We start from the raw sequence: 25788 nt of genomic DNA, 5'->3' as shown, positions 1-25788 counted from the left end.
ACAAATTGTAATATAAAAAAGTAAAGTGATTTTTTGTGAATTTGAAAAAAAAAATAAAGTGATTTTGTGTGAATTTGATGTCAATGTAATCACAATTCACATTCATATATAGATATTAGTATAGATTAGTATAGATAGATAGATTAATTTAATTTTAATTAATTAATTTTAATTTTATGAAATAGAAAATGAAAAAGAAAACATGTATTCAATTCACATATTTATATTGGCAAAAACTTGTGTGAGACGGTCTCACGGGTCGAATTTGTGAGACGGATCTCTTATTTGGGTTATCCATGAAAAAGTATAATTTTTTATGCTAAGAGTATTACTTTTTATTGTGAATATGAGTAGGGTTGACCCGTCTCACTGATTAGTATCCGTGAGACGGTCTCATATGAGACCAACTCATTTATATTAGTATAGTATAGATATAGATATAGATAGATTTTAATTAATTAATTTTAATTTTATGAAATAGAAAATGAAAAAAAATATATGTATTAATGATTAATATGAAAATATGTATTAATGATTAATATTAAATGAAAGTAAGGATATTTATGTAAATTCACAATTCAATTCATATATTTATATTAGTATAGATTAATTTTAATTTTATGAAATAGAAAATGAAAAAGAAAACATGTATTCAATTCACATATTTATATTAGTATAGCATAGATATAGATATAGATAGATTTTAATTAATTAATTTTAATTTTATGAAATAGAAAATGAAAAAAAAATATGTATTAATGATTAATATGAAAATATGTATTAATGATTAATATTAAATGAAAGTAAGGATATTTATGTAAATTCACAATTCAATTTTTATGAAATAGAAAATGAAAAAAAAATATGTATTAATGATTAATATGAAAATATGTATTAATGATTAATATTAAATGAAAGTAAGGATATTTATGTAAATTCACAATTCAATTCATATATTTATACTAGTATAGACTCACAATTCAATTCATATATTTATATTAGTATAGATTAATTTTAATTTTATGAAATAGAAAATGAAAAAGAAAACATGTATTCAATTCACATATTTATATTAGTATAGTATAGATATAGATATAGATAGATTTTAATTAATTAATTTTAATTTTATGAAATAGAAAATGAAAAAAAAAATATGTATTAATGATTAATATGAAAATATGTATTAATGATTAATATTAAATGAAAGTAAGGATATTTATGTAAATTCACAATTCAATTCATATATTTATATTAGTATAGATATAGATATAGATATAGATATAGATATAGATTGAATTCTAAAAATACATTATAAAAGACAAGTAGAAAAAATATATTATTTTGGATCATCTGTTTTTCTGTATACATTACATTAATTTCTCCTCTGCTTCTTTCTTCTGAAAGAGACTGACTATACTTCATTTTCTAATTATTGTTCACAATTGACAATGTTGTTATCGTATGAAAGAATTGTTGTATCTTGACGAAGAATTGTTATAAACTAAAACACCAAAGTGAGATTAAATTTTTTGAGAGATAATGCCAAACACCCCTTTTAAATAGGGAAAAGAAACAATCTAGAAGAGAAGAATAACTCATTTGAATCCAAAAAAAGTATCAGTTCAGACTTCAGATATATTTTTCCAAAAAATCGAAACAAGGGGAAATATTAATATACATACGGGCATATATATAATTTGTTTTAGAATTGAAAATGACCTATTCAAAGAGGTTGAAAGACAAGATATTAAATTTTTTACTTGTATAAATTTTTTAAACATATAGTTTTAATTTAATTATCAATTCTTCCCTCTCGGGTTACGACTCGATTGTCCACAAAATCAAAATCAAAATACTTGAAATGCATGGGAAGTTGGTTAGGAGTTGGTTAACAAATATAAGTTTTCAAAATATCCTCCTGCATGAACATGCAAATTCTTGAGTCTTGCTCTTCTTGAAACTAATCAACTCCAAAGCTCTCATGTCAACGTCCTTCTTCCTCCGCCGCCTCCTCCTTGTGGCTGCCATTATTACCACCAGTCTCAGTCTCATCTCCGTCACAGAAAGGGCTCCTCCACCCTCAAAGCCACCGTCCCAATCACCGGCCTCTCATCCACCAGTAACACCACCTCCATTACCGCCACAAAACTCCACCTTGATATGGACGCCTCCGCCGCCCTCACCTCCGAGGCTGACACCGGTTGATACTCAAGAAAGTCAGATGAACAAGATAATTGACGCCCTAATTGGGGCCGGAGACTTCGCGGGTTGGGCTAACATGCTTTCTTCTACCGACCCTTCGTCTCTCCCACTCACTGCTACGCTCTTTATCCCAAGCAACGATGCCATTTCCCAGTTCCAGCTACCTTCCGCCACTGCTAACCCTTTTCTCATACCATATCACATAGTCCCGCAACGCCTAACTTTCTCCGATCTCAGACAATTCAAAACTCACACGCTCCTCCCAACTTTGCTGCCCTCCAAATACATTCTCATCACCAACAATTCTCCTTCAAATTTCACTGTTGATGATTCACAAATCACGCATCCCGATATCTTTGTGAACCCCGCATTCTCCCTGCATGGCATCAAGAACGTTCTTGATTACTCTCTCTACGGGAACAATGGTCTTCTTTCACCACCCAAGAAAAATAAAAAGAAGTCCCCAAGGCCTAAATCTTCGCCTGTAACACCAAAGGGTTCAAACCAGAATTTCTCAGGGGAGGTTATTGTTGATTTAAGCTCCAGCGCAGCATGCTCGTGCACTGAGTGTTTGGTTATCTTTTGTGTCATTTCCGCTGTTTTTGCTTCCAAGATCTATGAAGTTGCATCTTATAGAACATGAAGACAATAAGAAAGCATCATCATTCTTGATTTGTATAATAAAACATTTATATGATTCTTTTAAGTCAAATTGTTGAGTGTCATGTACGCATTTTATGGGTTAATATGATTTGTTTTCAGAATTTAATATTCACCGAGATGAGATCTGTTAGCAAGTTCAATGACTTTAGATAGTTTCATTTATTTACCACAGCTATCGTTTTCTTCTGTGATGTGATGTGATGTTATTTAGTACATATTCAGTAAGAAGAAATTTACTAGCAGACAACCAGGAATAATAACAGGAGCAATATCAGCTCAACAGTTGGAATACAATTTTGAAAATATTAAAAGCTAGATTCATGAATAAAATTGTTCTCTAATCCATACAAAAGTCAACAGCTGTCGGTTATTCACTGAAGATACCAGGGGAAAAATCATTTATAAAATCTGTATCATCTAAACCAGGAACTTCCACTTTTTATACCAAGGTTGAAAAGAATGACAATTGACTAAAAAGGGCCGCTTAACCCCAAAAAGAATGGCGGAATGTTAAAGATTCGCTACTTCAATTATTTCTTTGTTGTTTGGATCTCCTCTGTCAGTGTTTCAACAGCTATTCTCCATAGATGACTTTTTGATTCTTGGCACAATATTCTGTGCAGTACTTCCATCTCTTCAGAATCAGCTTTTCTCAACAGCCTTCTGAATATAGGCCGTATTTCATCATCAGACAAAAAAATATCACAACCTAGAGTTAACCTGTCAGAAGTTTCCTGCAAGGCCGAGTCAGTTGCATAGCTATCTGTTATTTTTTCTCCTTCCCCGGACCTTGTTTCTGAAGACTTCTGAGTTAAGAGCTTGTGATTCCAGTATTTAACGCAACAGTGATGAGTATCCTGAGCCTCAATAGCCTGAATATACTCTAATTAGCATTTTCTTAACTAATCAAATGAACACAGTAGCCATATTATTTCTTGGTTGAGTTCTCAACAGAGGATACGAAAAAAACGAGAAGCCAGATTTACCTGAATGATAGATGAAGAAAGAAATCCAAACATCTGAAGACCATCCACGCCACTAACAGGCTGCAATGGAGGCAATCCTTGCTTTCCTAGGCATGCCTGCGTTGTAATTTCTTGGTTAATTCTCTGAAGCACCATTTCCCAGCATCCCTGTGCTGACGTATTCGTAAAGCTCTCGTGTGGATGCTCTTCTAGACTAACCTGGTAATCGAAAGTTTCTATCAGAATGGTTGTTATAGCGAGAGTAACAAAAGGTAAGGTTCGTTTAAGACTTGGGGATCTAGGAAGATTACCTTGAATAGGGGGCCTAGTAGTCCACCATCCAGGATTTCTGATGTGTAGGTACTCCTAATCATCGGATTCAAAATGTTAAAGAATTTTACCCGACTTTTATATCCTGTACAAGTCATTCATGACTTTGCGTAAGAACCAATTAAATAATTATGAAAGCCAACACACCTTCAAGGAATTTTTGTTTATTCCGGACACATACCTTTCGAGAATATGAACGCCTTGTTGCACCACAGTTTTCCACAAACAACAGAACCCAAATTTATAGGTTCAACGCAGAAGTCAAGCCTCTCTTCAGAATCTGGCCCAACCTCAGAAATCTTGTTAGCTAAATGCTCCTCTGGATCGTTTTTCAAAGTGCTATTGAATGGAACACTAGAAGAAGGACCTGTATTTCTTGAACCTAAAGGCTGACCATCATCTGAAGCCACATTTGATTCAGATGAGCAACAATCACTCCCCCTATTTATTCCTTCCTCTCTCTTGGGGTGATGAACTCCATCTTCATCTCTGCCTCCATCTAGCTTGTCAAAATCATAGGTTTTATCAGTTAACAATGCCACCTGAAAGTATTTGGATGACCATATTTTGAGAGCATCTGTGCACTCTTCCAGTGCCTCGACCAATGTGTTCAGCTCATCAATGGTGTAACGGAGGATGAGAAATCTGTTGTCTGGTTCACAGCAACATATGAGATTTGCATGTTTAAGGCATGCGAATTTTTTGGAGGAACAATTGCAAGAAGCTGCAGATAGATGCAAGTCAAAAAAGCATGCAAAACATTCCCTCTCTATGTGCAGATCAAGATACTCTTCCATCTTCTGAAAGCTGGTAACATGTGGAAGACGTTCGATTCTTTTCTTCTCTAAATGAACCCTCCTCTAAAATTCAAATAAAAGAGTAATAAGTATAATAGATATAAAGAAAGAATCAGACATGGATGTGCATTCATTTTTGCCACTTTACCCTGATAGCCTCAGTAAGCTTCCCATCCTTTCCACAGACATTTTTCCATCTCAAGTTCTCTGGGTTTTCTTGCTTGAGAATGGAGATCTCCCAGAGAGCCCGGATAGCTTTCTGGGCTGCAGCCACCATCAGCTTATCATGTGACAATGACGTTTTGCGACACTGTTTACTATACAGCTCAACTGCATTTAGTCCATGCTGTAGCCAATCCACGGGAGCCACATTTACAGCCTCTGCACAGTTAAAGCCACAGTTGAATCCACAGTGATAAGCTCTTGGAAAGGTGAGAACAAATTCCCCAGGTTTCTGAAGAGCCCGATACACGGGTACACCTTCTGACTTCAAAATTGAAGGAGACAACTGAGTGACCTGTCACAAGTGGTCCTAAAGTCATACATGATGTAGCATAATATTATGATGATGCCAAAAAGAAAAGGACATGGAGGATTATGATTTACCAATTCATTAAGTAAATCAGGTTGTTCTTCAAATAGATCTTTCAAGTGTTTCCTCATAGCATCCTCCAATGCCGAGGCATGACTTCCAGGAACCCCATACCAAATTTTTGGATCCCCCCAGTGGAGATAGTTCAGAGAGTAGAGATGGTGGTCTTCAACATGCTTTCGTAAGTAACATAAGAACGATCATATACATAAGAATCAGGTCGACATACAAAAGTAACTTTGCATAGATGGCAAGTTACTGCAGAGAAAGTAACTCACCCAACAAAATGATGAGAAGCACATTCCAATATAAAGCCATGGTACAACTACCCCAGAGATGTGCTCTTCAAAATTCAGAACCGAGCCCGGGAGAAGTGAGAAGTTATTCAAATTCCACCCTGAGATTACATATTGATCTATCTTAGAGTCTGTTATTGACGATGATTCTTTAGGGAATCCACTCCCCAGTGTTTCACTTTCCAAATCAGCTCCATAGTATACCTATGGTTGTCACACAAAGTTAAATATTGTAAGCTTACTTGTACTAAAGGATCTGAAAAAAGGGTAAAAAAACATGGTTAAATTTAAAGTTTCTCACCTCAACCTCATCCGTAGGCTCCTCGATGATCCTCCAATATTCTCCTTCAATGTCAGCAACAGATGGAAACCCCTTCTTAATCTGTCCAGTCTCACTAGAGCATTCTTGAGTTCTGTTGTGCAATCCAAAGTACGATTCTTTAAATTCCTCTGCAAATCTTTGAAAATCTTCAAGGGTAAAGTCTGGTCCCGATTGAAAACCAAACTTTTCGTCAGTATCACATGCAGCATATGATTCGGCACTCTCAGGATGAGCATGTCTCCTCGGTCTAGTGTTAAATAGCCTCCTCTTTTTTCTCTTTGGCTTTAGTTTTTTCTTCATGGGTTCTCTATTCTGAAGGAGATCTACTTGCTGAATTCTTGTAGAAAATGTCGTGTTCTTCCAGACTTTCTTATCTTTTAGGGGACAAGGAGGATTCCAATATGCAGGAGGCACAATTTTGCAAATACCATATGCCTCGGCTGTGGACCTTATGCTCGCTATATAACCAAGGGTATCTTGGAACTCCTAAAAATTGAAGAATATTTCAACTTCATATCAGGTACAACAAGATAGTAACAGTATGATCTCTATTTCAGATTTTGAAAGAAAAAATGAACCTCAGCAGTTGGATAGAATACTGGAGCTTCTTCGAGTAAGGGTCTACATGCTTCAGCAGGAACCCATCTTGCAGATACCTGCTTCAGTAGACACAAATAGAATCATTTCAAAAATTTGTAAAACTAGGAAAACGAGTTATTCTAGCAAGCATAAATAAATTTCTCAAAAACAACTCAAACAATTATGGAAATGGTCATTCTGTCACTCTTGCACCTTTCCATTCAGTGGACTGCCTGGACTCTTTAGGCTGTCGTCATTTTTCGGCATATTTCTGGAATGCTGCTCCTGGAAGAAAACTACTATGAGTATTTATCTATTCCATATTCTAAAGAAACTGAGCCATGAAAAAGCAAAGCCCGAGTAAATGGGGAAATTTGAGAGTGGAAAACAATATGTAAATATAAAATGATTCATCAGGGTAAATTCTGCATTCAGGTGATAACGCAAACCTTCATTCTCATCATGATTCAGTTACTAGTTGAAGCATATGTTAGGAGCATAGTCGTACTGATGTGTGGTTCAGAGACTTCAGACCTTCCCGTAAGAATGGAACTATAGAACCTATACGCGGAACCGTTCTTGAACAAAACTATCTTGTTGAGAAATCTGAAACAATAATAAATTAATTTCATGTTCTAATGGAGATTGTTAACTCAAAAGAAATCATTTTTCAAACACCATATTGATAATCAAGCAAAATGAATATGGCTGAAAGAGAACATATGAGAAAAAAACCAAACACATGATCTCACTGAAACAGGCACTGAAATTTAGCTTCAGCAAATCTCAACCTTAGCGATACCTATTCACTAATAACTCACGATACTGATATGTTATGTCTAATTATCAACTACCTGCCTTCTATTTTCCACTGTTAGAGAAGAATGAAACAAATTTACCGTAAAGATCATTTTTTCCCGAGAAATTCAACATGGTTGACAAAAAAACACGGATTATAAGCTGAATACACAATAACTCAAGCAGTTTACACAACAAAACACACAGAACAATCAAACGCTGAAGACACATGTTGCCTTTGTAATATACTATGCAGATTATTGAATGACGAATGTGGGTGGAAGAGAAATCAGATTTGCACCTACTATGAAACAAGGCAACTAAGTATTTGAGTGGTAAACATAATTAATTACCAAGAAGTAATACAAATCAACTGACCCCCAAATCTTAGAAAATCTTTACATGCACATACAATTCTTGAAAATAAAGAGAAACCAATTTGTAACTGTAAAGCCAAACAGTTTCTACTTTTTCTCCAATTCATTAATGCCCTAAGAATTTCCAGAAATCTTCCCAGAAAATATCATAGATCACATTAAGAAATAATAAAGACTAATTATCCATGATCCTCCAGGCTAAAGGTAATTTCCACGAATCCCAGTATTAACACGCAGATAAAAATACCTTTTATACTCAAATAAAAGGATGAAAAATCAAATCTTGAAAGAACGATTAAATATTTATAGAGTCGACAATCACATAAAGGGTGGGGGAATATAAAAAACAACTTGACCAACAAAAAAAATGACGATCAAATTTAATGATGGTAAGTAAAAACAAAAGGGGATTCGCAGGATTATATTTACTGCGGGGACGTTGACAAGCATTCAAGAAGATGAAAATATGAATGCCAGGGTTACCCCAAAGCGACAGCTCAAGTTGGATATTATACAGAAAGAGGAAGGAGGATAGGGTCCCTCTCACTTAAAAGTCCTCGTGTGTGTGGGAAAAATCAAGAAACCGAATGGGAATCAAATTGAAAAGGACGGATCCACGAATCCTTAATTTAATGGGAAAATTAGAATGGTGCCCCCCGTTGTTTTCTTGATTTGCTACGTTAAAAGTACAATTTGGGTACAAAGATTCTCTAATGATTGGCATCGTGTTTCGTGCTTTGCTACCACCGTAAATAGAAAGAAAAAATATATAAAAATAAATATCACGTTATCATTTTCAAACTACACGTTAATAATGCGATGAAAAGATGATTATCTTTTTATTAGAAAAAACAGAAATTAATAGATTAAAATATATTATATGTATATATATATATATATGGTATATATATATATACCATTTATATATAAGAAGAAAAAAGCGTACATCAAATAGTGTGACATTAAACATATTTTTGTATGGAAAATTAGAGATGTATTAAAATTAGAATTTCAGGCATGAATATTGAATTATGTGTCAGCAGAAATATTAGATATTCTGATGGCCCTTCGAACCATGAGGACTTTATATGTTAGGCTTATGATCTGAAAGGCAAATATTCGGTAAGGAAAGAATATAAGACTGAAATTGGATTTTATGAACCACATGCACATAGCTCGGATATACATTTAAAGAGGTGGTGGAAATTCCTTTGGACTATGTCGATCCATCCGAAAGTCTAAGTATTTTGGTGGCGCATATTAGTCAACCTAATGTCTGACCACGTCTGGTAACTGGCAGCTGCCTCTTATGTCATTTCGGATTAGGGCTGTAAACGAATCGAATCGAATTTTATGAAATTTTCAGTATTCGAGCTCGAGCTCGAATTCGAATAAACATATTCGAAGCTCGATTCGAAACTCGAACTTCTATTATTTTCGATTCGAACTCAATTCGAACTGAGGCTCGAGTTCGAATCGAATTCGAACTCGAATAATATTTTATATATATTATATATTATAATTATATATATATATTATATATTATAATATTATATATAATATTATATATATTATATATAGTAATAATATTATATATATTTAATAATATTTTATTTTTTTTTAAATATAATACTAAAGTTCGCGAACAATCGAACAATATAATTTTAGCTCGAATTCGATTCGAAAAATATTCGAACATGTTCGAGTTCGGCTCGAATTCGATAATTTCGAATTCGAATCAAATATTATTCGAACCGGCTCGAAAAGTTCGTGAACGTGTTCGGTTCGTTTACACCCCTATTCCGGATATGATACAACAAGCAATGTGCTATTCTCTTGCCCCATAGTTGAAGTTTGTTGGAAGACATCTTGGTTTTCGCCCTTGTTGAAACAGGTACAATCTTCTGATATCTTAAGATAGATAAAGGATAAGCATAACAAAATGGATTTTGAAAGTTTGAAATCGATGAATACATGGGGATAACTAACCGATATAAATATTTTCAAAAGATTTGAATGATATGCAAGTTGAATGAATATAAACGTTTTTTGTTGAAATTGTTCATCAAACACTTGGTATACAATATTTTAGTATTTGAAAGATACATAAAATGCTCCAACAATGCATCTAAAAATGATAACAATATTAAAGAAATACGATAAATAAATAAACATAAATTTGTTTATGGATGTTCGGAGATTAACAACTCAGATGTCACACCTTATATCACTTAAGAATGTATCACTGAAGACTTTGATTTATACAACTCATCGTCCAAACTCATTTCAACTTATGACTATCCAGAACACAGGAGGATACACGTTACAATGCAATTTTGAATCGTCATTACAGTTAGAAAAAACAAAAAGTTTTTTTTCTACGAGTCCTCTTAACTGAGATGAGACAAAAGATCCATGTTTGAATTGAAGAACTCATATCATATTCGGTTGTATGTTGCAACCTCACAATATATGTTTAACGTCTCTTATGCCAAGATAACAAACATAATCTTTAAATGTCTTTTTGTGCAGGTCATCACTCAACTATTCAGTGAATTTCATCTCTATTTTTTGTATGTGAGGATTTAATCTCTTACAGTATATGTATCTCTTATATTTATCCTCACACATTGGGTTTATTCTCATTCTAGGTAATTTTCTTCATATAGACTGCTCATGCTTTAAATCTCTTTTAAAGCTTGTATTTAATCAGTCAAGATGTTGTATTTATATATTCTTTAAGAGTGATATATGTGTGTGTGTGTGTATTATACACATGAATATGACCGTTTGAGAATATTTTGGACAGTTTTTGCATTAAAAAGGTTATTTTCGCCTTGCTGACCACTATTCCCGAGCCTGACTAATTTTGAGGCCCGCTGTCAATTAGGCTCGTCAGTTAGGTTGCTCCATCAACTAGGTTGAGCCTCGTTGATTTCATCTTATGCAGAACCATCAATTCATCATGGTTTATCTGTCTTTTAAATCTCCGAGTCAGACTTTGACTTGTGAAGATGATTTGTAGATCATCGTATCAGCTTTGTAATGCGTACTGAATTATTCTATTCTAATAATGGAACTGATTGGACTGATCAAAATACGACAATTGCTCATATTTTACTTATCCTTGTTGATATGCCAAACTGATGAGCTTTGTTGTCATCAGTTTGTCTAGATAACATTCGATTTAGCCAAACTGACATGAAAGACGACTTGTCCCAAATTGAGTTTTCTTTTCGGTTGCTTTGGCAGCTAGTCATTTTCATCATCGAGTCGTGAGATATCATCGAAATTTTTCAACTTACCATATTTTCAGTCTGACTAAATTCGAGTTTCAGTTTCTATCTTGAGTTAACAACTTCACACTTGAATAAATATGTTAGAAACATAATAGAATTTTTTGTTATAATCAAAATCAAGATTGCTAGTGTTTCTAAACAACAATGCTTATTAAATAGAGAATAAAACAATAAAAATATATTACTTAATAAAAAAATTAATAAAATATAAATAATGATGAACAATAAGATATTAATGATAGCTCCCATAATTACTGCAATATAATAAATGTAATATTTTTATATTAAATGGAGCAATATTTCAATAATTTATACTAAACATTTATAATTTATCAATGTACTATTAATAATATAAATAATATTTATCAAAGTAAATCAAATTGTAAAAATCATCATATGAAAATATTTATGATTTTAATAATTATAGTAAATTTCCCATTTTTATAATTGTTTAAAAAATTTACACGTCAACCAAAATTAAATTAAGATAAAAAAAAGTTTTATAGAAGTATTTTAGATTTTTAAATGATTTAAGGATATATAATAAAATTTAAGTAAGTATTAAAAATTGAGGTTTTAAATGGGTTAGTACAACTAATTTCCCAAAAATAAAAGATTTTAGTATGCTCTATATAATTAAAGAGTGAGTCTCATGTGAGACCGTCTCACGGATCATAATCCGTGAGACGGGTCAACCCTACTCATATTCACAATAAAAAGTGATACTCTTAGCATAAAAAGTAATACTTTTCATGGGTGACCCAAATAAGAGATCCGTCTCACAAATATGACCCGTGAGACCGTCTCACACAAGTTTTTGCCATAATATTAAATGAGAAATCCTATAATAAATACTTTTGACTTTAAAAGATACCAAATTTTCTTCCCGAAATATCACTTCTCCAAAATATCTTAATTTCATCAAAATAGATAATAAGTGACGAAAACTAAAATATAAAATATAAAAATTTCTTTAATATAAATAAACTAGCCACACAAAAAAAATAAAAAAATACAGAAACAAAAAGAGTACACTTGGTATCAAATTCTAGTATCTGCATTAAAATCACATGCCATCTTTCCGCATGCAATTTTATGATTTTGACAGGAAAATTGATACATACCCCATTGTCACTTAAAAATTTCACATGGTGTATTTAATATATGAGATTTAGTGGTTTGTAATTATTTTGTAGATTTAATATAGGAGATTTAATGGTTTTCATTTATTTTGTAGATTTTTATATTATAAAGTATTCAATCAAAATTGTATGCTACAGAAGTTTAGTGATATTCAAAACAAATTTTCATAATGTCTTTAAAAGTCAAGTAATATTAAACATTGAATTTTAAAAAATCTGCAAACGTTTATAGGCATTAAAATTTTCAATATACTTTAGTAACTCCATTAAATTCATTAACGTACAAATATTAAAACCTAATGTACAAATAAAAATTATCAAAAACTATATTTAGTTCAATTCTAAAATTTAGATTGATTTTTAAAACTTTTAATTCATGCACAAACTCTCTTTCTTTCTCTGTCTCATCTCTCATCACATCTAATTAACTCTATCTAATATTCACAATATATCTGAATATACATATTCTCTTTCCATCTTCATATTTTTCATTTTTTTGGCCGATTATTCATTTACTCATTTATTTTTATAATAATTTGAAATCTAAACCAAAATTACTCATGTCATATGAATTTTTAAATTCTGGTATTATTTTGTGATTTGTAATTTATGGTGTATAACATCAATGATTGTAATATTCAATAAAAGATGATCCAATTTTTTTAAAATTCTTTTTATCATTTTCAATTAATATGCAAAATATCATATTTTTTTCATGAATTATACTTACACAATGGTAAATGATATTTTTTCACATGAAGACATCTACACACATATATATATGGATTAAATTATTTAACTTTTAAATAAGTAAATTTATTCACATTAATAAATTTCAAAACACATTTCAAAATGAAGAAATAATTATTAATACAAACTTCAAAGAAATCAGTAAAAATAATACATCGTAATCAAGTACAAAATCAACATAATTCTGATAAAAAAATTTACAAAAAGTCTATAAAAATTTTACAAGAAATTTTACTCTTGTCAAAAGATGGTTTTTGGAGGTGGAATTTGTGACGACCAGGGGCGGAGCTACAAGCTAAAGCCCGGGTGGCCCCTTTTTTTTAAAAAAAAAAATTATATGTAAATCTTGTATAAATTTTGGAATAATATGATATTAGCTCGGGTAGATCAATTTACAATATTATAAGATTCTAGAATTTAAAATTTTAGTCCAGGCAGAGCCATATTTCTGGCTCCGCCACCTATAAATTTATAGTTTATATGAGATTATGTCAAAACCAACAAAAATATATAAAATCCGGGAAGTCTATAATTAATGCCTAATTAATAGAGGGGTGGTGGTGGTGGTATGGGAAAGGTGAATTTTTTGGAATTCGATTTCTTGCCATTCAATTGTCCAAGGTGTAAACTAAACGAATGAATTATTGTGTGATCGAAGAGAAATGTGCATCATTGATATGAATCCAGCAGATTCCATATTATTTATACCATATGATTTATACGGCTTGCAAGAAACGATTCTTTCGGTGTTTTCGTAAGGGACGCATAAACAATTTTGGACCATTGGATGCATCTTCAGAGAACGGTAACGGTGTTAAAAAATGATAATAACAAGAACACCGTAATGCAAAAGCAAAATTATTTTTAGCAGATAACAGTATAATTGAAAGACAACAAAACAGATTGATGTTGAAGGTCGACGAAAGATCGATGATCATGGAACATTGGTAAAAGAAACAATCTTCTTAGTTTTATTGCTGAGTCTAATGATGGAGGCAACGGTGATGATGATCATGAGTAGGAGTCCGAGCAAAGATGCAAGCATGGCTGCTCGTCCACGGTCGCAGAAGCTCTCGATTTTATCACATATCTTGTTCCACCGTGCGTGTGAATTCCCATCCCTACCCAGCTGCCCCATGAAAACCGCTGCGCTTTCGCCGCTGGAGACGAGAACCACGTTCATCTGGCCATAAGTAAGTTCATTATGGAAAATCAGTAGCTGGTTTTTTATGTATTTTAAGAGTTTTGCTATAGTAGCTGGAAAATTTGTAAAATGCATATTACAAATTTCAAAGAATTATGTATATTTTGTGATGAAACGTATAATCAGAATGTGTTGAATAAATTTTAAAATAAAATTTGCATTCTATTACCAAGTCCAAGATTGCAATTGCCAAGGGTGCATGTCCCTTCAAACCAAACTTGTATCCAATAAAAGTGACCACCAACATCAGTATGTTGTGGAGACTAGCGTTTCCATTGACAATCACAAAGAACCTATACAACAAATTTCATAAATTTTTAGAAAATTGGAAGAAAAATGCTACTGTTTCAACTCAACAAAATTAAAGAACCATTTAAAATTGCTGCTTTATTGGTACAATGAAATCTTAATTTCAACCAGATGATAACATTAAGTATAAAAGTTAGTGGGACCAGAAACATACACAAATGCTGGAGTATCTTGGAATCTGGCCTTGAGAGTAGCTTCAATAGACGTGGTTCCAATCGTAGCCACGAGTACTTTCTTGGTTTCTTTGTTAAGCGCCATTACCAGGGTGGCTGATAATGTTGCAAGAAATGCTAGCAATCTCAACAAGGGAACTACCCAATCCACCCTTGAGCTAGGGGTCGGTGTCGGTTCTTGACCGGAACCAACCTCAGGTCTTTCAACTCCTTCGGAAGCCATTATGAATATTAGATAGATGAGAATGTACACGAGACATAAATGTATTTAAAGATCCAATTTATTTGACATCTGATTTTTCTCTCTTTTTTTTGGTCGTTTGGCTAGCTAATGCTCACTTTCCTGTTTGTTGTATTAGTAGTTGGGAAAAGTGACAAAGGGGATGCATGATTAGGTGACTCTTGATTGGAAAAAGGTATGGTACGCCACTGGATTCTTACATCATACAAGATTTGCAGCAATTGGTATTTAATTATATTTTCTGAGAAAAGGCCATGTTTCGGTTTTGCAGGCATTACCAATAAATAACCCACAAATCAAATACATAATCATGTTTGATTTTATCCACACACACACACGTTAGATTCATCTTGAAAATAGTAATTGATTCACAAAACGTCTTCAATAATACCAAGCCTAGATATGTTTTTACCCTAATCCTTCCGTAGTATGGATTTAACGTTCTCAATTATAGCATGCGTAGCACGGTCCTTTTTTTTTTAATTAAAAAAAGCACAAATCACAGAACCAAATCATAGTTTTTTTACGTTTAAGTGGATATGTGGTGACATTTTGTTGTTTTCTGAAAGCCAAACCTCAATGTTACTTCCCTGCTAAGTTGCTGATACAAATCAAATTCTTCAGTAACATAATTACATAGAGATGTAGATTCAAAAGTTCCATAAGGTCACCCATATAGAACAGAAATTTCACATATGACATAATCCCATATATATCGTAGTCAAAATATGCACAAGTTCTCTATAAAACTTGGTTAGTTCTCCCACTTCATCGCCATCGCTACTATGTTGTCACTCCAACAACAACATTGCTCACCTACAGCCCAAGTGTGCAACAACGTATTGTAGATGATACAACAAAGCAAAAATGAAATATATGACGAGCAATATGAAGAACTCACCAACTTGCCACTTTCATCAACTGTCATGGGATTCTGTTTGATTCTGAGAAGGGACTGTTGCCTGTAGCAGAAAAAGGAAGTTCAGAAAAATCACTCCCCCAGTCAGACTTCGTTAAATTAGTGCAACACATGTATGAAAGGTGACTCACCGAGGAAGTAGATGGCTTTGATGCTGGTAAAGAATTCCCAACAGTTTGATGCATCTGAAGGGATGACCTTGTGTAGTCCATCTGCATAAGATATAATTAAGGAACAATAATATAAAGATTAATTACAGAATTTGGTAGAACCAGTAACTACGAATAGTATCAGAGGCTATTGGTTGTTTAGTTTGCTTAAAGATACACGAGGGACCAGTTACCACAGAAAATCCAATAACTTGTAAGTTGTTAAACATGTTTCCCCACAATTCAACTCACTCCGACTACCTAGAAGTATGAATCTTTTTTTCAACTCTTTTCCAATATAAATAGTACAACTATTCATTTACTACAGCATATTAATTGTCAATTTATTGCGGATAGCAACAGCAATCCTGTAGAGAGACACGCAGCAGGGGAAACGGATCAAGGATCAGCCGTCAGCTTTAGGGAGATAGTAGAATTTAAATTATAACTGCACACAGAACATAGTAAATATAGTGGTGAAGGGTTACCGACATTGACATTTAAAATATAGTGGCAGATCGAACATTTAACTGATGGAGCTCCAGCTGGATACATCAGCGTAATGCAACAGTTTCCACAATTGACATGAGCAACGTGATTAGGCATTGGTGCCGTTGCTGCAAATAAAGAATATCGAGATAATCGGCAAATGAGAAGGAAAAACTAGGATAACTAAATCCATGGTCATATACATCAGCGAGGAACCAACATTCGAAAAGAAGGATTCTGTTGCAGCAAAGAAAGAAAACTTTCGATGGGGCTGATGTTTAAATAACAAGGGGATTGAGCATCGTGATGAAATTACAATTCATGAAATTGGTATCAGGTACCAGGTTCACCGTATGACAGCAAGAGCATCTGACACTGGTAGCCCCCTGGGGCCCTGTGCAGTGCAATCAATATCCAACTCTTCCTCGCTAGTACAACCAAACAATCAAGGAGAAGAATCTAAAAAATTACCAGTTGGTGGCACAGGAGTAACCATATTGCATAATGTGCAGCGAACGTTTGTTGCTCCTCTGGGATAAAGTAGGACAGTCCTACACCCACCGCACACAAGCTGGCTCTGCATATCTACAAAATTCAAAATTTTCAGGATAAAAATCAAACTTCAAAAGAGTAGCCATCATAAATCAGAGACTTGTGTAACTTCCAGCAATACATGATTCTCACACAACCCACCGAAACAGAAGAAGAGATTCATCCCAGGACATCACTATCTTAAAAAATTCTTCGATAATCTTGGTCAGAACATGAAAAATAACCTTTCCAGGAAACAGATTCGACAGGAGTAAATAGTTATTACCAACCCTAACCGAATCATTACACCTTGCAGGAGGAGATTAAAGAAAGGGAAATCGTCAATTCTCCAAATAAAAATCTGAATCAGATACCCCGCGATTTGATTAAACAGCTGATTTTCATCTTTATCCGTTGAAATTTTCAGAAGATCGTGGCTGACACTTCTCTCTTGCACACGTTGCCCGCGTCAACGTGTAAAGGATTGGGAACTGAATCTGTTCGATACTAACATGTGGAGTTCATAGTATTTTTATTGTTTTTAACTTCATATAAGAACAAATGAGCATCGTTGGATTATCCCATGCAGGCAACTTCCGCAGAGATAGCGGAGACAAAAAGGAGTTGGAGCTACAATTCAAAAGGCTTGGCCATTAAAAATGGTTTGCTACTGGCTTAACTAATAACTTTCGACGGGGAAATAATAAGTGACAGATGCATCAATAAAAACTATCAGATCTCATAAAAATGTTTATACAATAAATATGATGTTTCAAAGTAAGCAATTGATTCCATAGTTTCAGTTATCATATCCGTCGAAGGGACGCCAGCCTTTTCTCGAGGTCTTCAACGTCAGTGGACGCAGCAGAACTGGAAAAATTCACACTAAGAGCATTTACAACCACCTATAGAAGAGTGTATCTTAAAGTATCATATAGCTTTGGGGTGGAGAAAGAGGTCCAACAAACGAAACAGAAGAAGTTGCTGTAATGCTATATGATTGCAAATGGAAGAATCCAGAGACAGAAACGAGGATGATTAGTTAAAGGAAAAAATTGATGCATACCTGGGAGCATTTTCAGCTTCTTTCTTTGATGCGATACGCCCTTTTGGAGCTGAAGATAACTGTTACTCAAAGAAGGTGGTATTAGAGATCAGGGACTTATAGTTTGTTATCGTTGTCTTTCTGTGCTATTTGTGGCAAGAATTTGTGCGAAATAAACTGAAACAAACCTGTGATGATGCAATGTCAACACCAATCTCATCAAGCACCTGGTTGGTAAGTTTTTCGGTCTCGTCCTCAGCCTCATCTTTGTCTAACGTCTCATCGATCGCCTCTGACATCATTTCAATCTGAAAGGAAAATTTTCGTTTATTCTCGTTATCTGATTGAAGAAAAGGCCTAGCAAGAGATTAACCAAGGTGGATTTATCTTGCAACATGATAATTTCAGAAAATGCTCAAAACAAGGTGACTTAGGGCAAATGCAGGTGAATCCATGATTTGAAAGTTTGCCTAGCAAGAGATTAACCATGGCAAAGAGGGATATTGCAAACATATATTAACTGCAGCGAAAACTTTTCATTGAAGTCCCGAAAATTTATCTTGCAACATTGTAGTTTCAGAAAATGCTCAAAACAAGTTTAAATTTTACCGTCAGGTCCATCTGCGCCGCCTCTTTCTGGAATTCTTTGATCATTTTAGTTTCCATTTGCAGGTTCCATTTGCTAAAAGAATACGAATATCTCATCTTTTATTACTCTAAAACAGAAGCACAAGATCGATAGAAACACCCCTACCTTGTTCATGGCAGTCATGGCTTTAGTTGCACCCTTCATACCAGTTGAAATTGAAGTACTAGCACACAAAGCCTATATATGTGGTAAAAATGTTAAGAACTCATAAGAAGTACACCAATACACCAAGAGTGAAAGAGTCTGTGAATAATTTAATATTATTATTTCTAGGGCTGGCAAAAATCAGAAATTTTCGACCCTTCCCGACTTCCGACCCGGGCCCGACCTGAAATTTTCCCGACCCGAATGATCGGGATTTTTCCCGACCCGCTCAGAATCGGGAAAGGGACCGGGAATATAGGATATACCCGACGGGATTCCCGACCCGAATATATTAATAAATTTAAAGATTTAATTTTATTTGAAAAAGAGACTAAAATACTAATTTTATTTATTGAATTAAAATATATTTTTTAAATTTAATCTAACAACTTTAAAAAATCTAATATATAGACATAGAGGTCCAAAACCCACCCCACAACCCTAATCTACGGTTCTCCTCCCGCTGCTACAGTTCCTTCCAATTACTTCCTTCACTTTCAGCCTCGACCTCAGCCTTCAGGTCTGTCATTTTTTTTGGGTGTTTGCTTCGGATTTATGCCTGCCTTCAGGTTCGTTTTTGCGTGTGGATGTTATCCAAAACAAAGTTTCGTGTAAGGTATTTTAAGGGTTGCATTTCGATCATTTGGAAGAAAAGATTTGATATTGATTTCAAATACATCAATAATAATGAGAGTTACTGAAAGGAGATAGAATTCGAAATCCTGGATCAATCCAAATACACAAGAATTTGAAAATAATTATGTAAAGTGGTCAGAATTTGTATTTATTTATTACTTTTCTGTTTTGCTAATTTGAGTTGTTCACGCGAAGTAGGGGATTTTAAAATATCGATTGAAGTTAGCGCAGTTTCATGCCGTAATTTTCACAAAAAAAATTTATTAGTTTCGTTGTACTTTTATAATCTGAAGCCAGCATGAATAATTTTAGTTGAAAATCCCAAGCCAATAGTCTGTCGAAATCTTATGCAACTGTTACTTTTTCAAGTGATTTTGTTTGTATAATGAACCTAATAGTTTAATGGATTAATTGATATAATTTTAGTAATCCTCCCATTCTAGATTTGTTTAGGCCTGCATTTGACTCGAAAAAGAATATTTCACAGAATGCGGTCTATTTATTGAATGATATTAGTGAATGTGGTCTATTTATTGAATGATAAATTTGTTTAGGCTTGCTAATTGTTCAAATATTTGTTTTTTAATGCACTAGAACTTATGAATACATTTATAGACAACTCATCTTTTTCTTTTATTATTGATTAGGTGAACACGAATGCATCTAGTGGAAGTAGTAAGCCTTCCTTCCACCACTCAACCTGAAACATTACCTCCATCCAAAACACTTATCATCCAAGAAGAATTAGTGGATGTTGGAGCTAAAAGAAAAAAAGTAGCGAATGTGTGGTCACATGCCAAGAAAATTGTGAGAAAAAATGACAAAAATGAGGTCATTGCTATTGTTGCTGTCTGCAATTATTGCAAAACTGAAGCACCTGCCCATAGCAAAACACATGAGAATAATGGCATTGATGGGCATGTGAAGAAATGCAAAAAAAATCCTCATAATGTAGTGAATTCGACTTCTTCTCAACCTATCTTAACACAATCGTCCATGAATAATGCTTTGACACCCCACATCTTTAGCCAAAAAAATCTTGATGATAAGGTTGTTGTTGCATTTGTTGTTAAAGATGAGATGCCGTTTAGGGTAGTGGAAGGGGCAGGGTTTATAGAGATGATGAAGGAGGCTCAACCCCGATTCAAGATACCTAACCGAAAGAAAATTGCATCTCTTGTGTGGGATTTATATGCTGTGGAAGTTGCTAAGATAAAGAGTGTCATCCGTGATCAAAGGGTAAGTATCACGGCTGATACTTGGACCTCGATTCAAAATATCAACTATATGGTATCACTGCTCATTTCTTGGATGATGACTGGAAATTGCATAAGCGAATAATAAATTTCACCAAGATCACCTCTCACAGAGGATATGACATCGGCAAAGTTTTAGAGACATGTTTGAGTGATTGGGGGATAGACAAAGTTTTTACTATAACAGTTGATAACGCTAGCACGAATGATAAAGCAGTGGAGTACATGGGAAAAAGACAAAAGGAAATGGGCACTCTGTTATTTGATGGTAAGTACTTGCATTTGAGATGTTGTTGTCATATTATAAATTTAATAGTCAAGAGTGGATTGAAGTTTCTTAATGAGTCGGTTGAGTCTATTAGAAACTGTGTGAAATATATTCACTCTTCTGGGGTTAGGTTGGACCAATTTAGGGAGTGTGCTATCCTATTGAAGATGGATAAAATGTCAACCGTTCCAATGGATGTGCCTACAAGGTGGAATTTCACCTATAAAATGCTTTCTGTTGCATACAAGTTTAAGACAGTGTTTGGAAGGATGACAGAGAATGCACAATTTGCTGAATATTTTGAGGAGATTGATGGCTCGGAGAAGAAAAAGAGAGTGGGGCCTTCCAACGAAAAGGATTGGGAAAAAGCACAATTCTTTGTCAATTTTCTCAAGAGGTTTTACGATACTACGTTGCAACTTAGTGCTAGCAAGACAACTACATCAACTTTGATTTGGGAGGAAATAGTTTCAATGGGGACCGTCATTAACGAGACAATGCTTGACATCATATATCCTTAATTGCAAGAAATAGCTATGAGAATGGAAAGTAAGTTCAAGAAGTATTGGGGTGATCTTGAGAAGGTGAACAAGCTTATTTTCCTAGGTCATATTCTAGATCCTCGTTATAAACTTCAAATGATTGCAATACATTTGGGGATATGAAATTGGATGCTACTAAAATACAATCATTTGTTGATGGTTTAAAGAATTGTCTAATGGATTTGTATCATGCATATAAAGGCATTTCACCTTTTGATACTTTTAACGAGATTGATGATGGTGACGTTGACAGAGAGGTGATGGAAATTATAAGAATGATCCCATTAAATTGAACTATCATCTGAAAATGTCACAAGTAAGAAAATCTCAAAATCAAGAAGAGATAACTAATGAAGTGGACAAGTACTTGTCTGATCTTTTTGTGAAATTAAGCTCAAGCTTTGATGTTTTGGAGTGGTGGAAAGGGAATACAACAAGATTTCCAGTATTTTCAAAAATTGTCAAGGATATTTTTGCAATCCCTTCATCTATTGTTGCTAGTGAGAACGCTTTTATCCTAGGGAGGAGGGTCGTGGATCCATTTAGGGCATCATTGCATCCCAAAATGGTGGAAGCACTTGTGTGCACTAGTGATTGGCTTAGAGGTGAAGAAAATTAACTTATACAAAGAAGTGAAGAACCGACAGAAGAAGAATTAAATTTTTATAAAGATTGTGAAGAAGTGGTCACAAGTAAATATTTAATTTTTTAGTACTTTTTATGAATACTTAAACTCCTTTTCTATCATTTTATTATTATTTTATTATTATATATTTTTCTTCATAGGCACATCATTGGTTTTAAAGTCTTTGTCATTGAAGTGACAACTATTGGATGGATGTTTATGTTCAATTATCGATCACCTATTTGTAATTGTGAGAATACTCACATGATTTTATTATCTATTTTATTTAGTCATTGATGTTCATGGAGAAGAATGTGGCTCAGTAAATTGGAGTGAAGTAAGTTCATGCTTGGTATATATTTATAGTTTTGTGTAATGGTAAGTAGGTGCTTTATATATTTCTTTTTTAAAAAAAAGTTGGTGCTTGATATATATTTATATTTTGTACTTTTAGATTATGTTTATATAATATATGTTGTTTGTAGGTACCCTCACGCACACAACAAAGTAATGCACCCCTCAAGTGTAAGCTCCAAAGGTCTCGTGGTGGAAGAATAATGGATTAATGGTAAGAATCTATTCATTATTTTTTTTTGCTTGGTTACATTTTTATATTTAGATTGGCATGATATGTTATGAAGTCAATAAAAACCATATGCTAAAGACTCAAAGTGTGTATGTTGTTTTCTCATATGTTATTTAATTGAATTCTGATTTTGTCATTTTCTTTCATCAACTTTTAGATGCATGTGATTTCATTAGTTTATATCCTAAGTTAGTCATATGAGACGTTTCATTGTGATTTCTCCTTTTTTTTCCAAAGCAAACTTGCTAGATGTGTGTATTCATGGATGTGTTTTTGTTAAATGATCTTGCAGACATAGTGATAATTGCTTTGATGTTGTATTTGCTTGCAGATTCCAGCGAAGAAGGCAATTAGGGAACTATATCTAGTGCTGTGATCGGAATGTATGTTGTGAGCTCATTCTCGCCAGTAGATGTACACCAGGGCCACTAACACCTCGTTGTCATAATTGGAGAGAGTTTTAATTAGTTCATCGATTCAGATTTATGTTTCTTCTAGCTTAGATTTTATTTTTCGAGAACGTAGTGTTGTATTTTACTGCAACGTTGTTTCTGTGTAAGCTTCTGAAATTGTTATATTTCGGTTTATTTATAATTTATTAGAAATATTGTAAAGATCCGATTTTCTTTCTTACCATATAATTTAATAAGTGTAAGGGGATTTTTTTTTTAGCATAGAATTTTAGTATTTTATGCAATATTGGTTGGAAATAATTAAGCCAATAATATCTACACTTGTACATACAAATTTCGAAATTTGAGGGAGGAGTAATACAAGATCATGGAAGAGATATGCAAGCTTAGGTACTAAGGAAAATAAATAATTACATACATGATGGAGTGTGGCCTAATTCTCGAAAATTAGAGAGGCAATGACATATTGATACAAGAGTATATCCATGCATGAACAAGGTAAGCATATCTCGAAAATATTGGAAAAATATTTGCAAGATTGAGGATCATACTAAATAAAAGGGATTAAGAATGGATACGACAAGAGATTTCGGTTTTCCCACTAGAATATATGTTTATCTATGGAGATGGATAGATATATTGATAATAAGAAAGAAATCATCAAACTTGTGCTCAAAGAAAGATCCTTACCCTAGCCACCATATTTTCGAAAATATGGAGGGTAATGAGATCAAGAATAAATCTCAATTTTAGGGAGCTGAATTTCGGATTTTGGCAAGGAAATTTGAGTCAAGTCTTGTGAGAATTGAGCATGATTTAGCCACCATAATTAGCCTCATTCTCCTCCCCTATAAATAGTGCACCATACCTAGCCTCCCTACCTCAAATTTTTGAGAATCCTTGCTGCAGAATTCCAAAAAAATTCCAGCAACTTGTCCTAGCCAAAGCTCTGCCTGAAAATCGTCCCGAAGTTAGTCTAGCAATCGAACCAAAGCGCTGCCCGGACGAGGAAATCGAAGGATCCAATCCAAGCCGTACAGTCCACGTTTTAGCATCAATAACTACTGTAAGTGGGCTATTTTTAAACTTTAAAATTTCGGATTTGGGTATGCATGTTTTCGATTTTTACAAGAAAAATAAATAGTCGAGTACAATCTTCTTTCTACTCTTTTCTTGTTTTGTCATACGATTTTAAAAGCACTGTGAGGAGTCGACTGTATACGGGAGGGAATCCCAACCACGACGCGTACCCTTACGCGGTGGGGGACATAACCGCTATACGGCCTCGCCCCCTTAGAGGAGTAAAAATTAGGGACTGACGTCAGTAAACCGTAGAAAGTAGATGAGTCGCAGTGTTGTGTCAAGGTTATGCATGTTTATGAAGTATGTATGCAAGTCATGTTTTATGATCCGAATTTTATGCATGTTGTCTTTATTGTGCTCGATTTTCCCCCATTTACTGAGTATTCCCAAAATACTCACCCCCCCTTACAACCCTTCCCAGATAAGCCCGAAGGAGAACTCGAGGATGAGGAGTCCGAACAGTTCTGGGGATGGTGAACGCTCAAGGAATTTAGTTTAAGTTATTATTAATTAGATTTACGTTTCTGCATTTAAAACTCTATCGCCTTATTTATTTTGGTAATTGTAAAGACATTGGTTATTTAATTTGAGATTATGATATATAAACTGGTTCGGTTTATACTGTGCTACAAGAGGCTTGTTGTTGCGATCGTGTGATTGTTAAACAACGCCGGTGTCATTCCCGAGTTTCGGGGCGTGACAAATATGCTTTAATTTATAATATTTATGTACATACTACACACTATGTCATGATGTTCAATGAATTTTTTAAAAAATATTTATCGGGATTTTGTCTCCCTTCCCGACCCGATCCCGAACATTCGGGTCCCGATATTTGTCGGGTACGGGATCGGGAATCTTTTTTTATTCTCAATTTTTATCGGGACGGGGATCGGGTTGGGGGGTTACGGGACGGGTCCCTACCCAATCCCCGCCCTAATTATTTCCAAGGTCGAGATTTTACTCAAGGTTATAATGATCACCTGAGTATGAGTTGCCACACCTCTGATCTGGGCACGACTCGCTTGCAAGTTTGTTATTTGCTGCCGCAGCCGAACTAATTGACGAGCTATGATTTTGGTGGCAGTCTAGTTTGTCACCAAAACAGCAAGTTACTGTGATTTAGAGTTCAAAATCTACTATCCAAAGGCATAGTGAAGTGAAAAGGGGAGTCAAATTGAACATTTGAATTGAAATACGACAACTGTGCACATTTGTTGGCATTTTCTGCAATTATATACATTGTGCAGAGTCCTTAAAAGAGTAGTACAGCTACAGATAGACTAAATTAAACGACCGTGGAGCTACAATGATATCAAAGAATATCACCATTTGAAGTATGCACCACCCAGTCACAGGCAGTAACACCAAATTTAAACAAACTCGAAAGAACCAGAAATAAATTCATTAAAGT

At 34.1% G+C, this 25788-nt stretch overlaps 3 protein-coding genes, 1 long non-coding RNA gene and 1 pseudogene across 6 annotated transcripts; 1 reads left to right on the top strand and 4 right to left on the bottom strand.

Annotated features, from left to right (window-relative positions):
• Positions 1–3119: 3119 nt before the first annotated feature.
• On the bottom strand, positions 3120–8335 carry LOC140838651 (lysine-specific demethylase JMJ18-like). The gene is made up of 11 exons (XM_073205116.1): positions 7196–8335; positions 6960–7031; positions 6746–6823; positions 6147–6653; positions 5828–6049; positions 5564–5725; positions 5106–5474; positions 4342–5020; positions 4142–4245; positions 3852–4049; positions 3120–3737 (listed from the first exon to the last, which is right to left on the bottom strand). Exons 1-11 carry the CDS (start codon positions 7208–7210, stop codon positions 3396–3398), a joined length of 2748 nt encoding a protein of 915 aa, XP_073061217.1. The 5' UTR covers positions 7211–8335; the 3' UTR covers positions 3120–3395.
• Positions 8336–13954: 5619 nt separating this feature from the next.
• On the bottom strand, positions 13955–15311 carry LOC140837724 (CASP-like protein 1B1). Its single transcript, XM_073203838.1, has 3 exons — positions 14780–15311; positions 14486–14609; positions 13955–14295 (listed from the first exon to the last, which is right to left on the bottom strand). The coding sequence occupies exons 1-3, from the start codon at positions 15019–15021 to the stop codon at positions 14047–14049; spliced, it is 615 nt and encodes a 204-aa protein (XP_073059939.1). The 5' UTR covers positions 15022–15311; the 3' UTR covers positions 13955–14046.
• A 330-nt stretch (positions 15312–15641) lies between these two features.
• On the bottom strand, positions 15642–17927 carry LOC140838650 (uncharacterized). The gene is made up of 6 exons (XM_073205115.1): positions 17414–17927; positions 17068–17173; positions 16600–16724; positions 16090–16170; positions 15941–16001; positions 15642–15855 (listed from the first exon to the last, which is right to left on the bottom strand). Exons 1-5 carry the CDS (start codon positions 17429–17431, stop codon positions 15957–15959), a joined length of 375 nt encoding a protein of 124 aa, XP_073061216.1. The 5' UTR covers positions 17432–17927; the 3' UTR covers positions 15642–15855; positions 15941–15956.
• On the bottom strand, positions 17860–25782 carry LOC140838919 (vacuolar protein sorting-associated protein 2 homolog 2-like; annotated as a pseudogene).
• Positions 19397–23483, top strand: LOC140838649 (uncharacterized). 3 transcript variants are annotated; one of them, XR_012119637.1, is made up of 5 exons: positions 19397–19485; positions 20249–22359; positions 22583–22670; positions 22778–22860; positions 23210–23483. It is a non-coding gene; the product is annotated as an uncharacterized lncRNA (long non-coding RNA). The 3 variants fall into 3 exon arrangements; XR_012119635.1 differs by having other exon boundaries at positions 19398–19485; positions 22583–22629; XR_012119636.1 differs by lacking the exon at positions 22583–22670 and having other exon boundaries at positions 19399–19485.
• Positions 25783–25788: the final 6 nt, after the last annotated feature.

Source organism: Primulina eburnea, chromosome 8 (genome assembly GCF_022965805.1).
Source record: "Primulina eburnea isolate SZY01 chromosome 8, ASM2296580v1, whole genome shotgun sequence".
NCBI lineage: Eukaryota > Viridiplantae > Streptophyta > Magnoliopsida > Lamiales > Gesneriaceae > Primulina > Primulina eburnea.
This window is presented reverse-complemented; position numbering and strand designations above follow the sequence as displayed.

Bases quoted from the DNA above. Each gene is read 5' to 3' on its own strand.
- LOC140838650 (XM_073205115.1), bottom strand. The intron at 16,725-17,067 runs GTAATTTTTTAG...CTTTATTTGCAG, and splicing joins TACTCCTGTGCCACCAACTG to CAACGGCACCAATGCCTAAT. The intron at 16,002-16,089 runs GTGAGTCACCTT...TTTCTGCTACAG, and splicing joins CAAAGCCATCTACTTCCTCG to GCAACAGTCCCTTCTCAGAA.
- LOC140837724 (XM_073203838.1), bottom strand. From the start codon at position 15,021: ATGGCTTCCGAAGGAGTTGAAAGACCTGAGGTTGGTTCCGGTCAAGAA. The intron at 14,610-14,779 runs GTATGTTTCTGG...TTTGTTGTATAG, and splicing joins CAAGATACTCCAGCATTTGT to GTTCTTTGTGATTGTCAATG. The intron at 14,296-14,485 runs GTAATAGAATGC...ACTTATGGCCAG, and splicing joins CAATTGCAATCTTGGACTTG to ATGAACGTGGTTCTCGTCTC.
- LOC140838651 (XM_073205116.1), bottom strand. The intron at 5,475-5,563 runs GTAAATCATAAT...CACTTGTGACAG, and splicing joins CTGATTTACTTAATGAATTG to GTCACTCAGTTGTCTCCTTC. The intron at 3,738-3,851 runs GTAAATCTGGCT...GAGTATATTCAG, and splicing joins TTTCTTCATCTATCATTCAG to GCTATTGAGGCTCAGGATAC.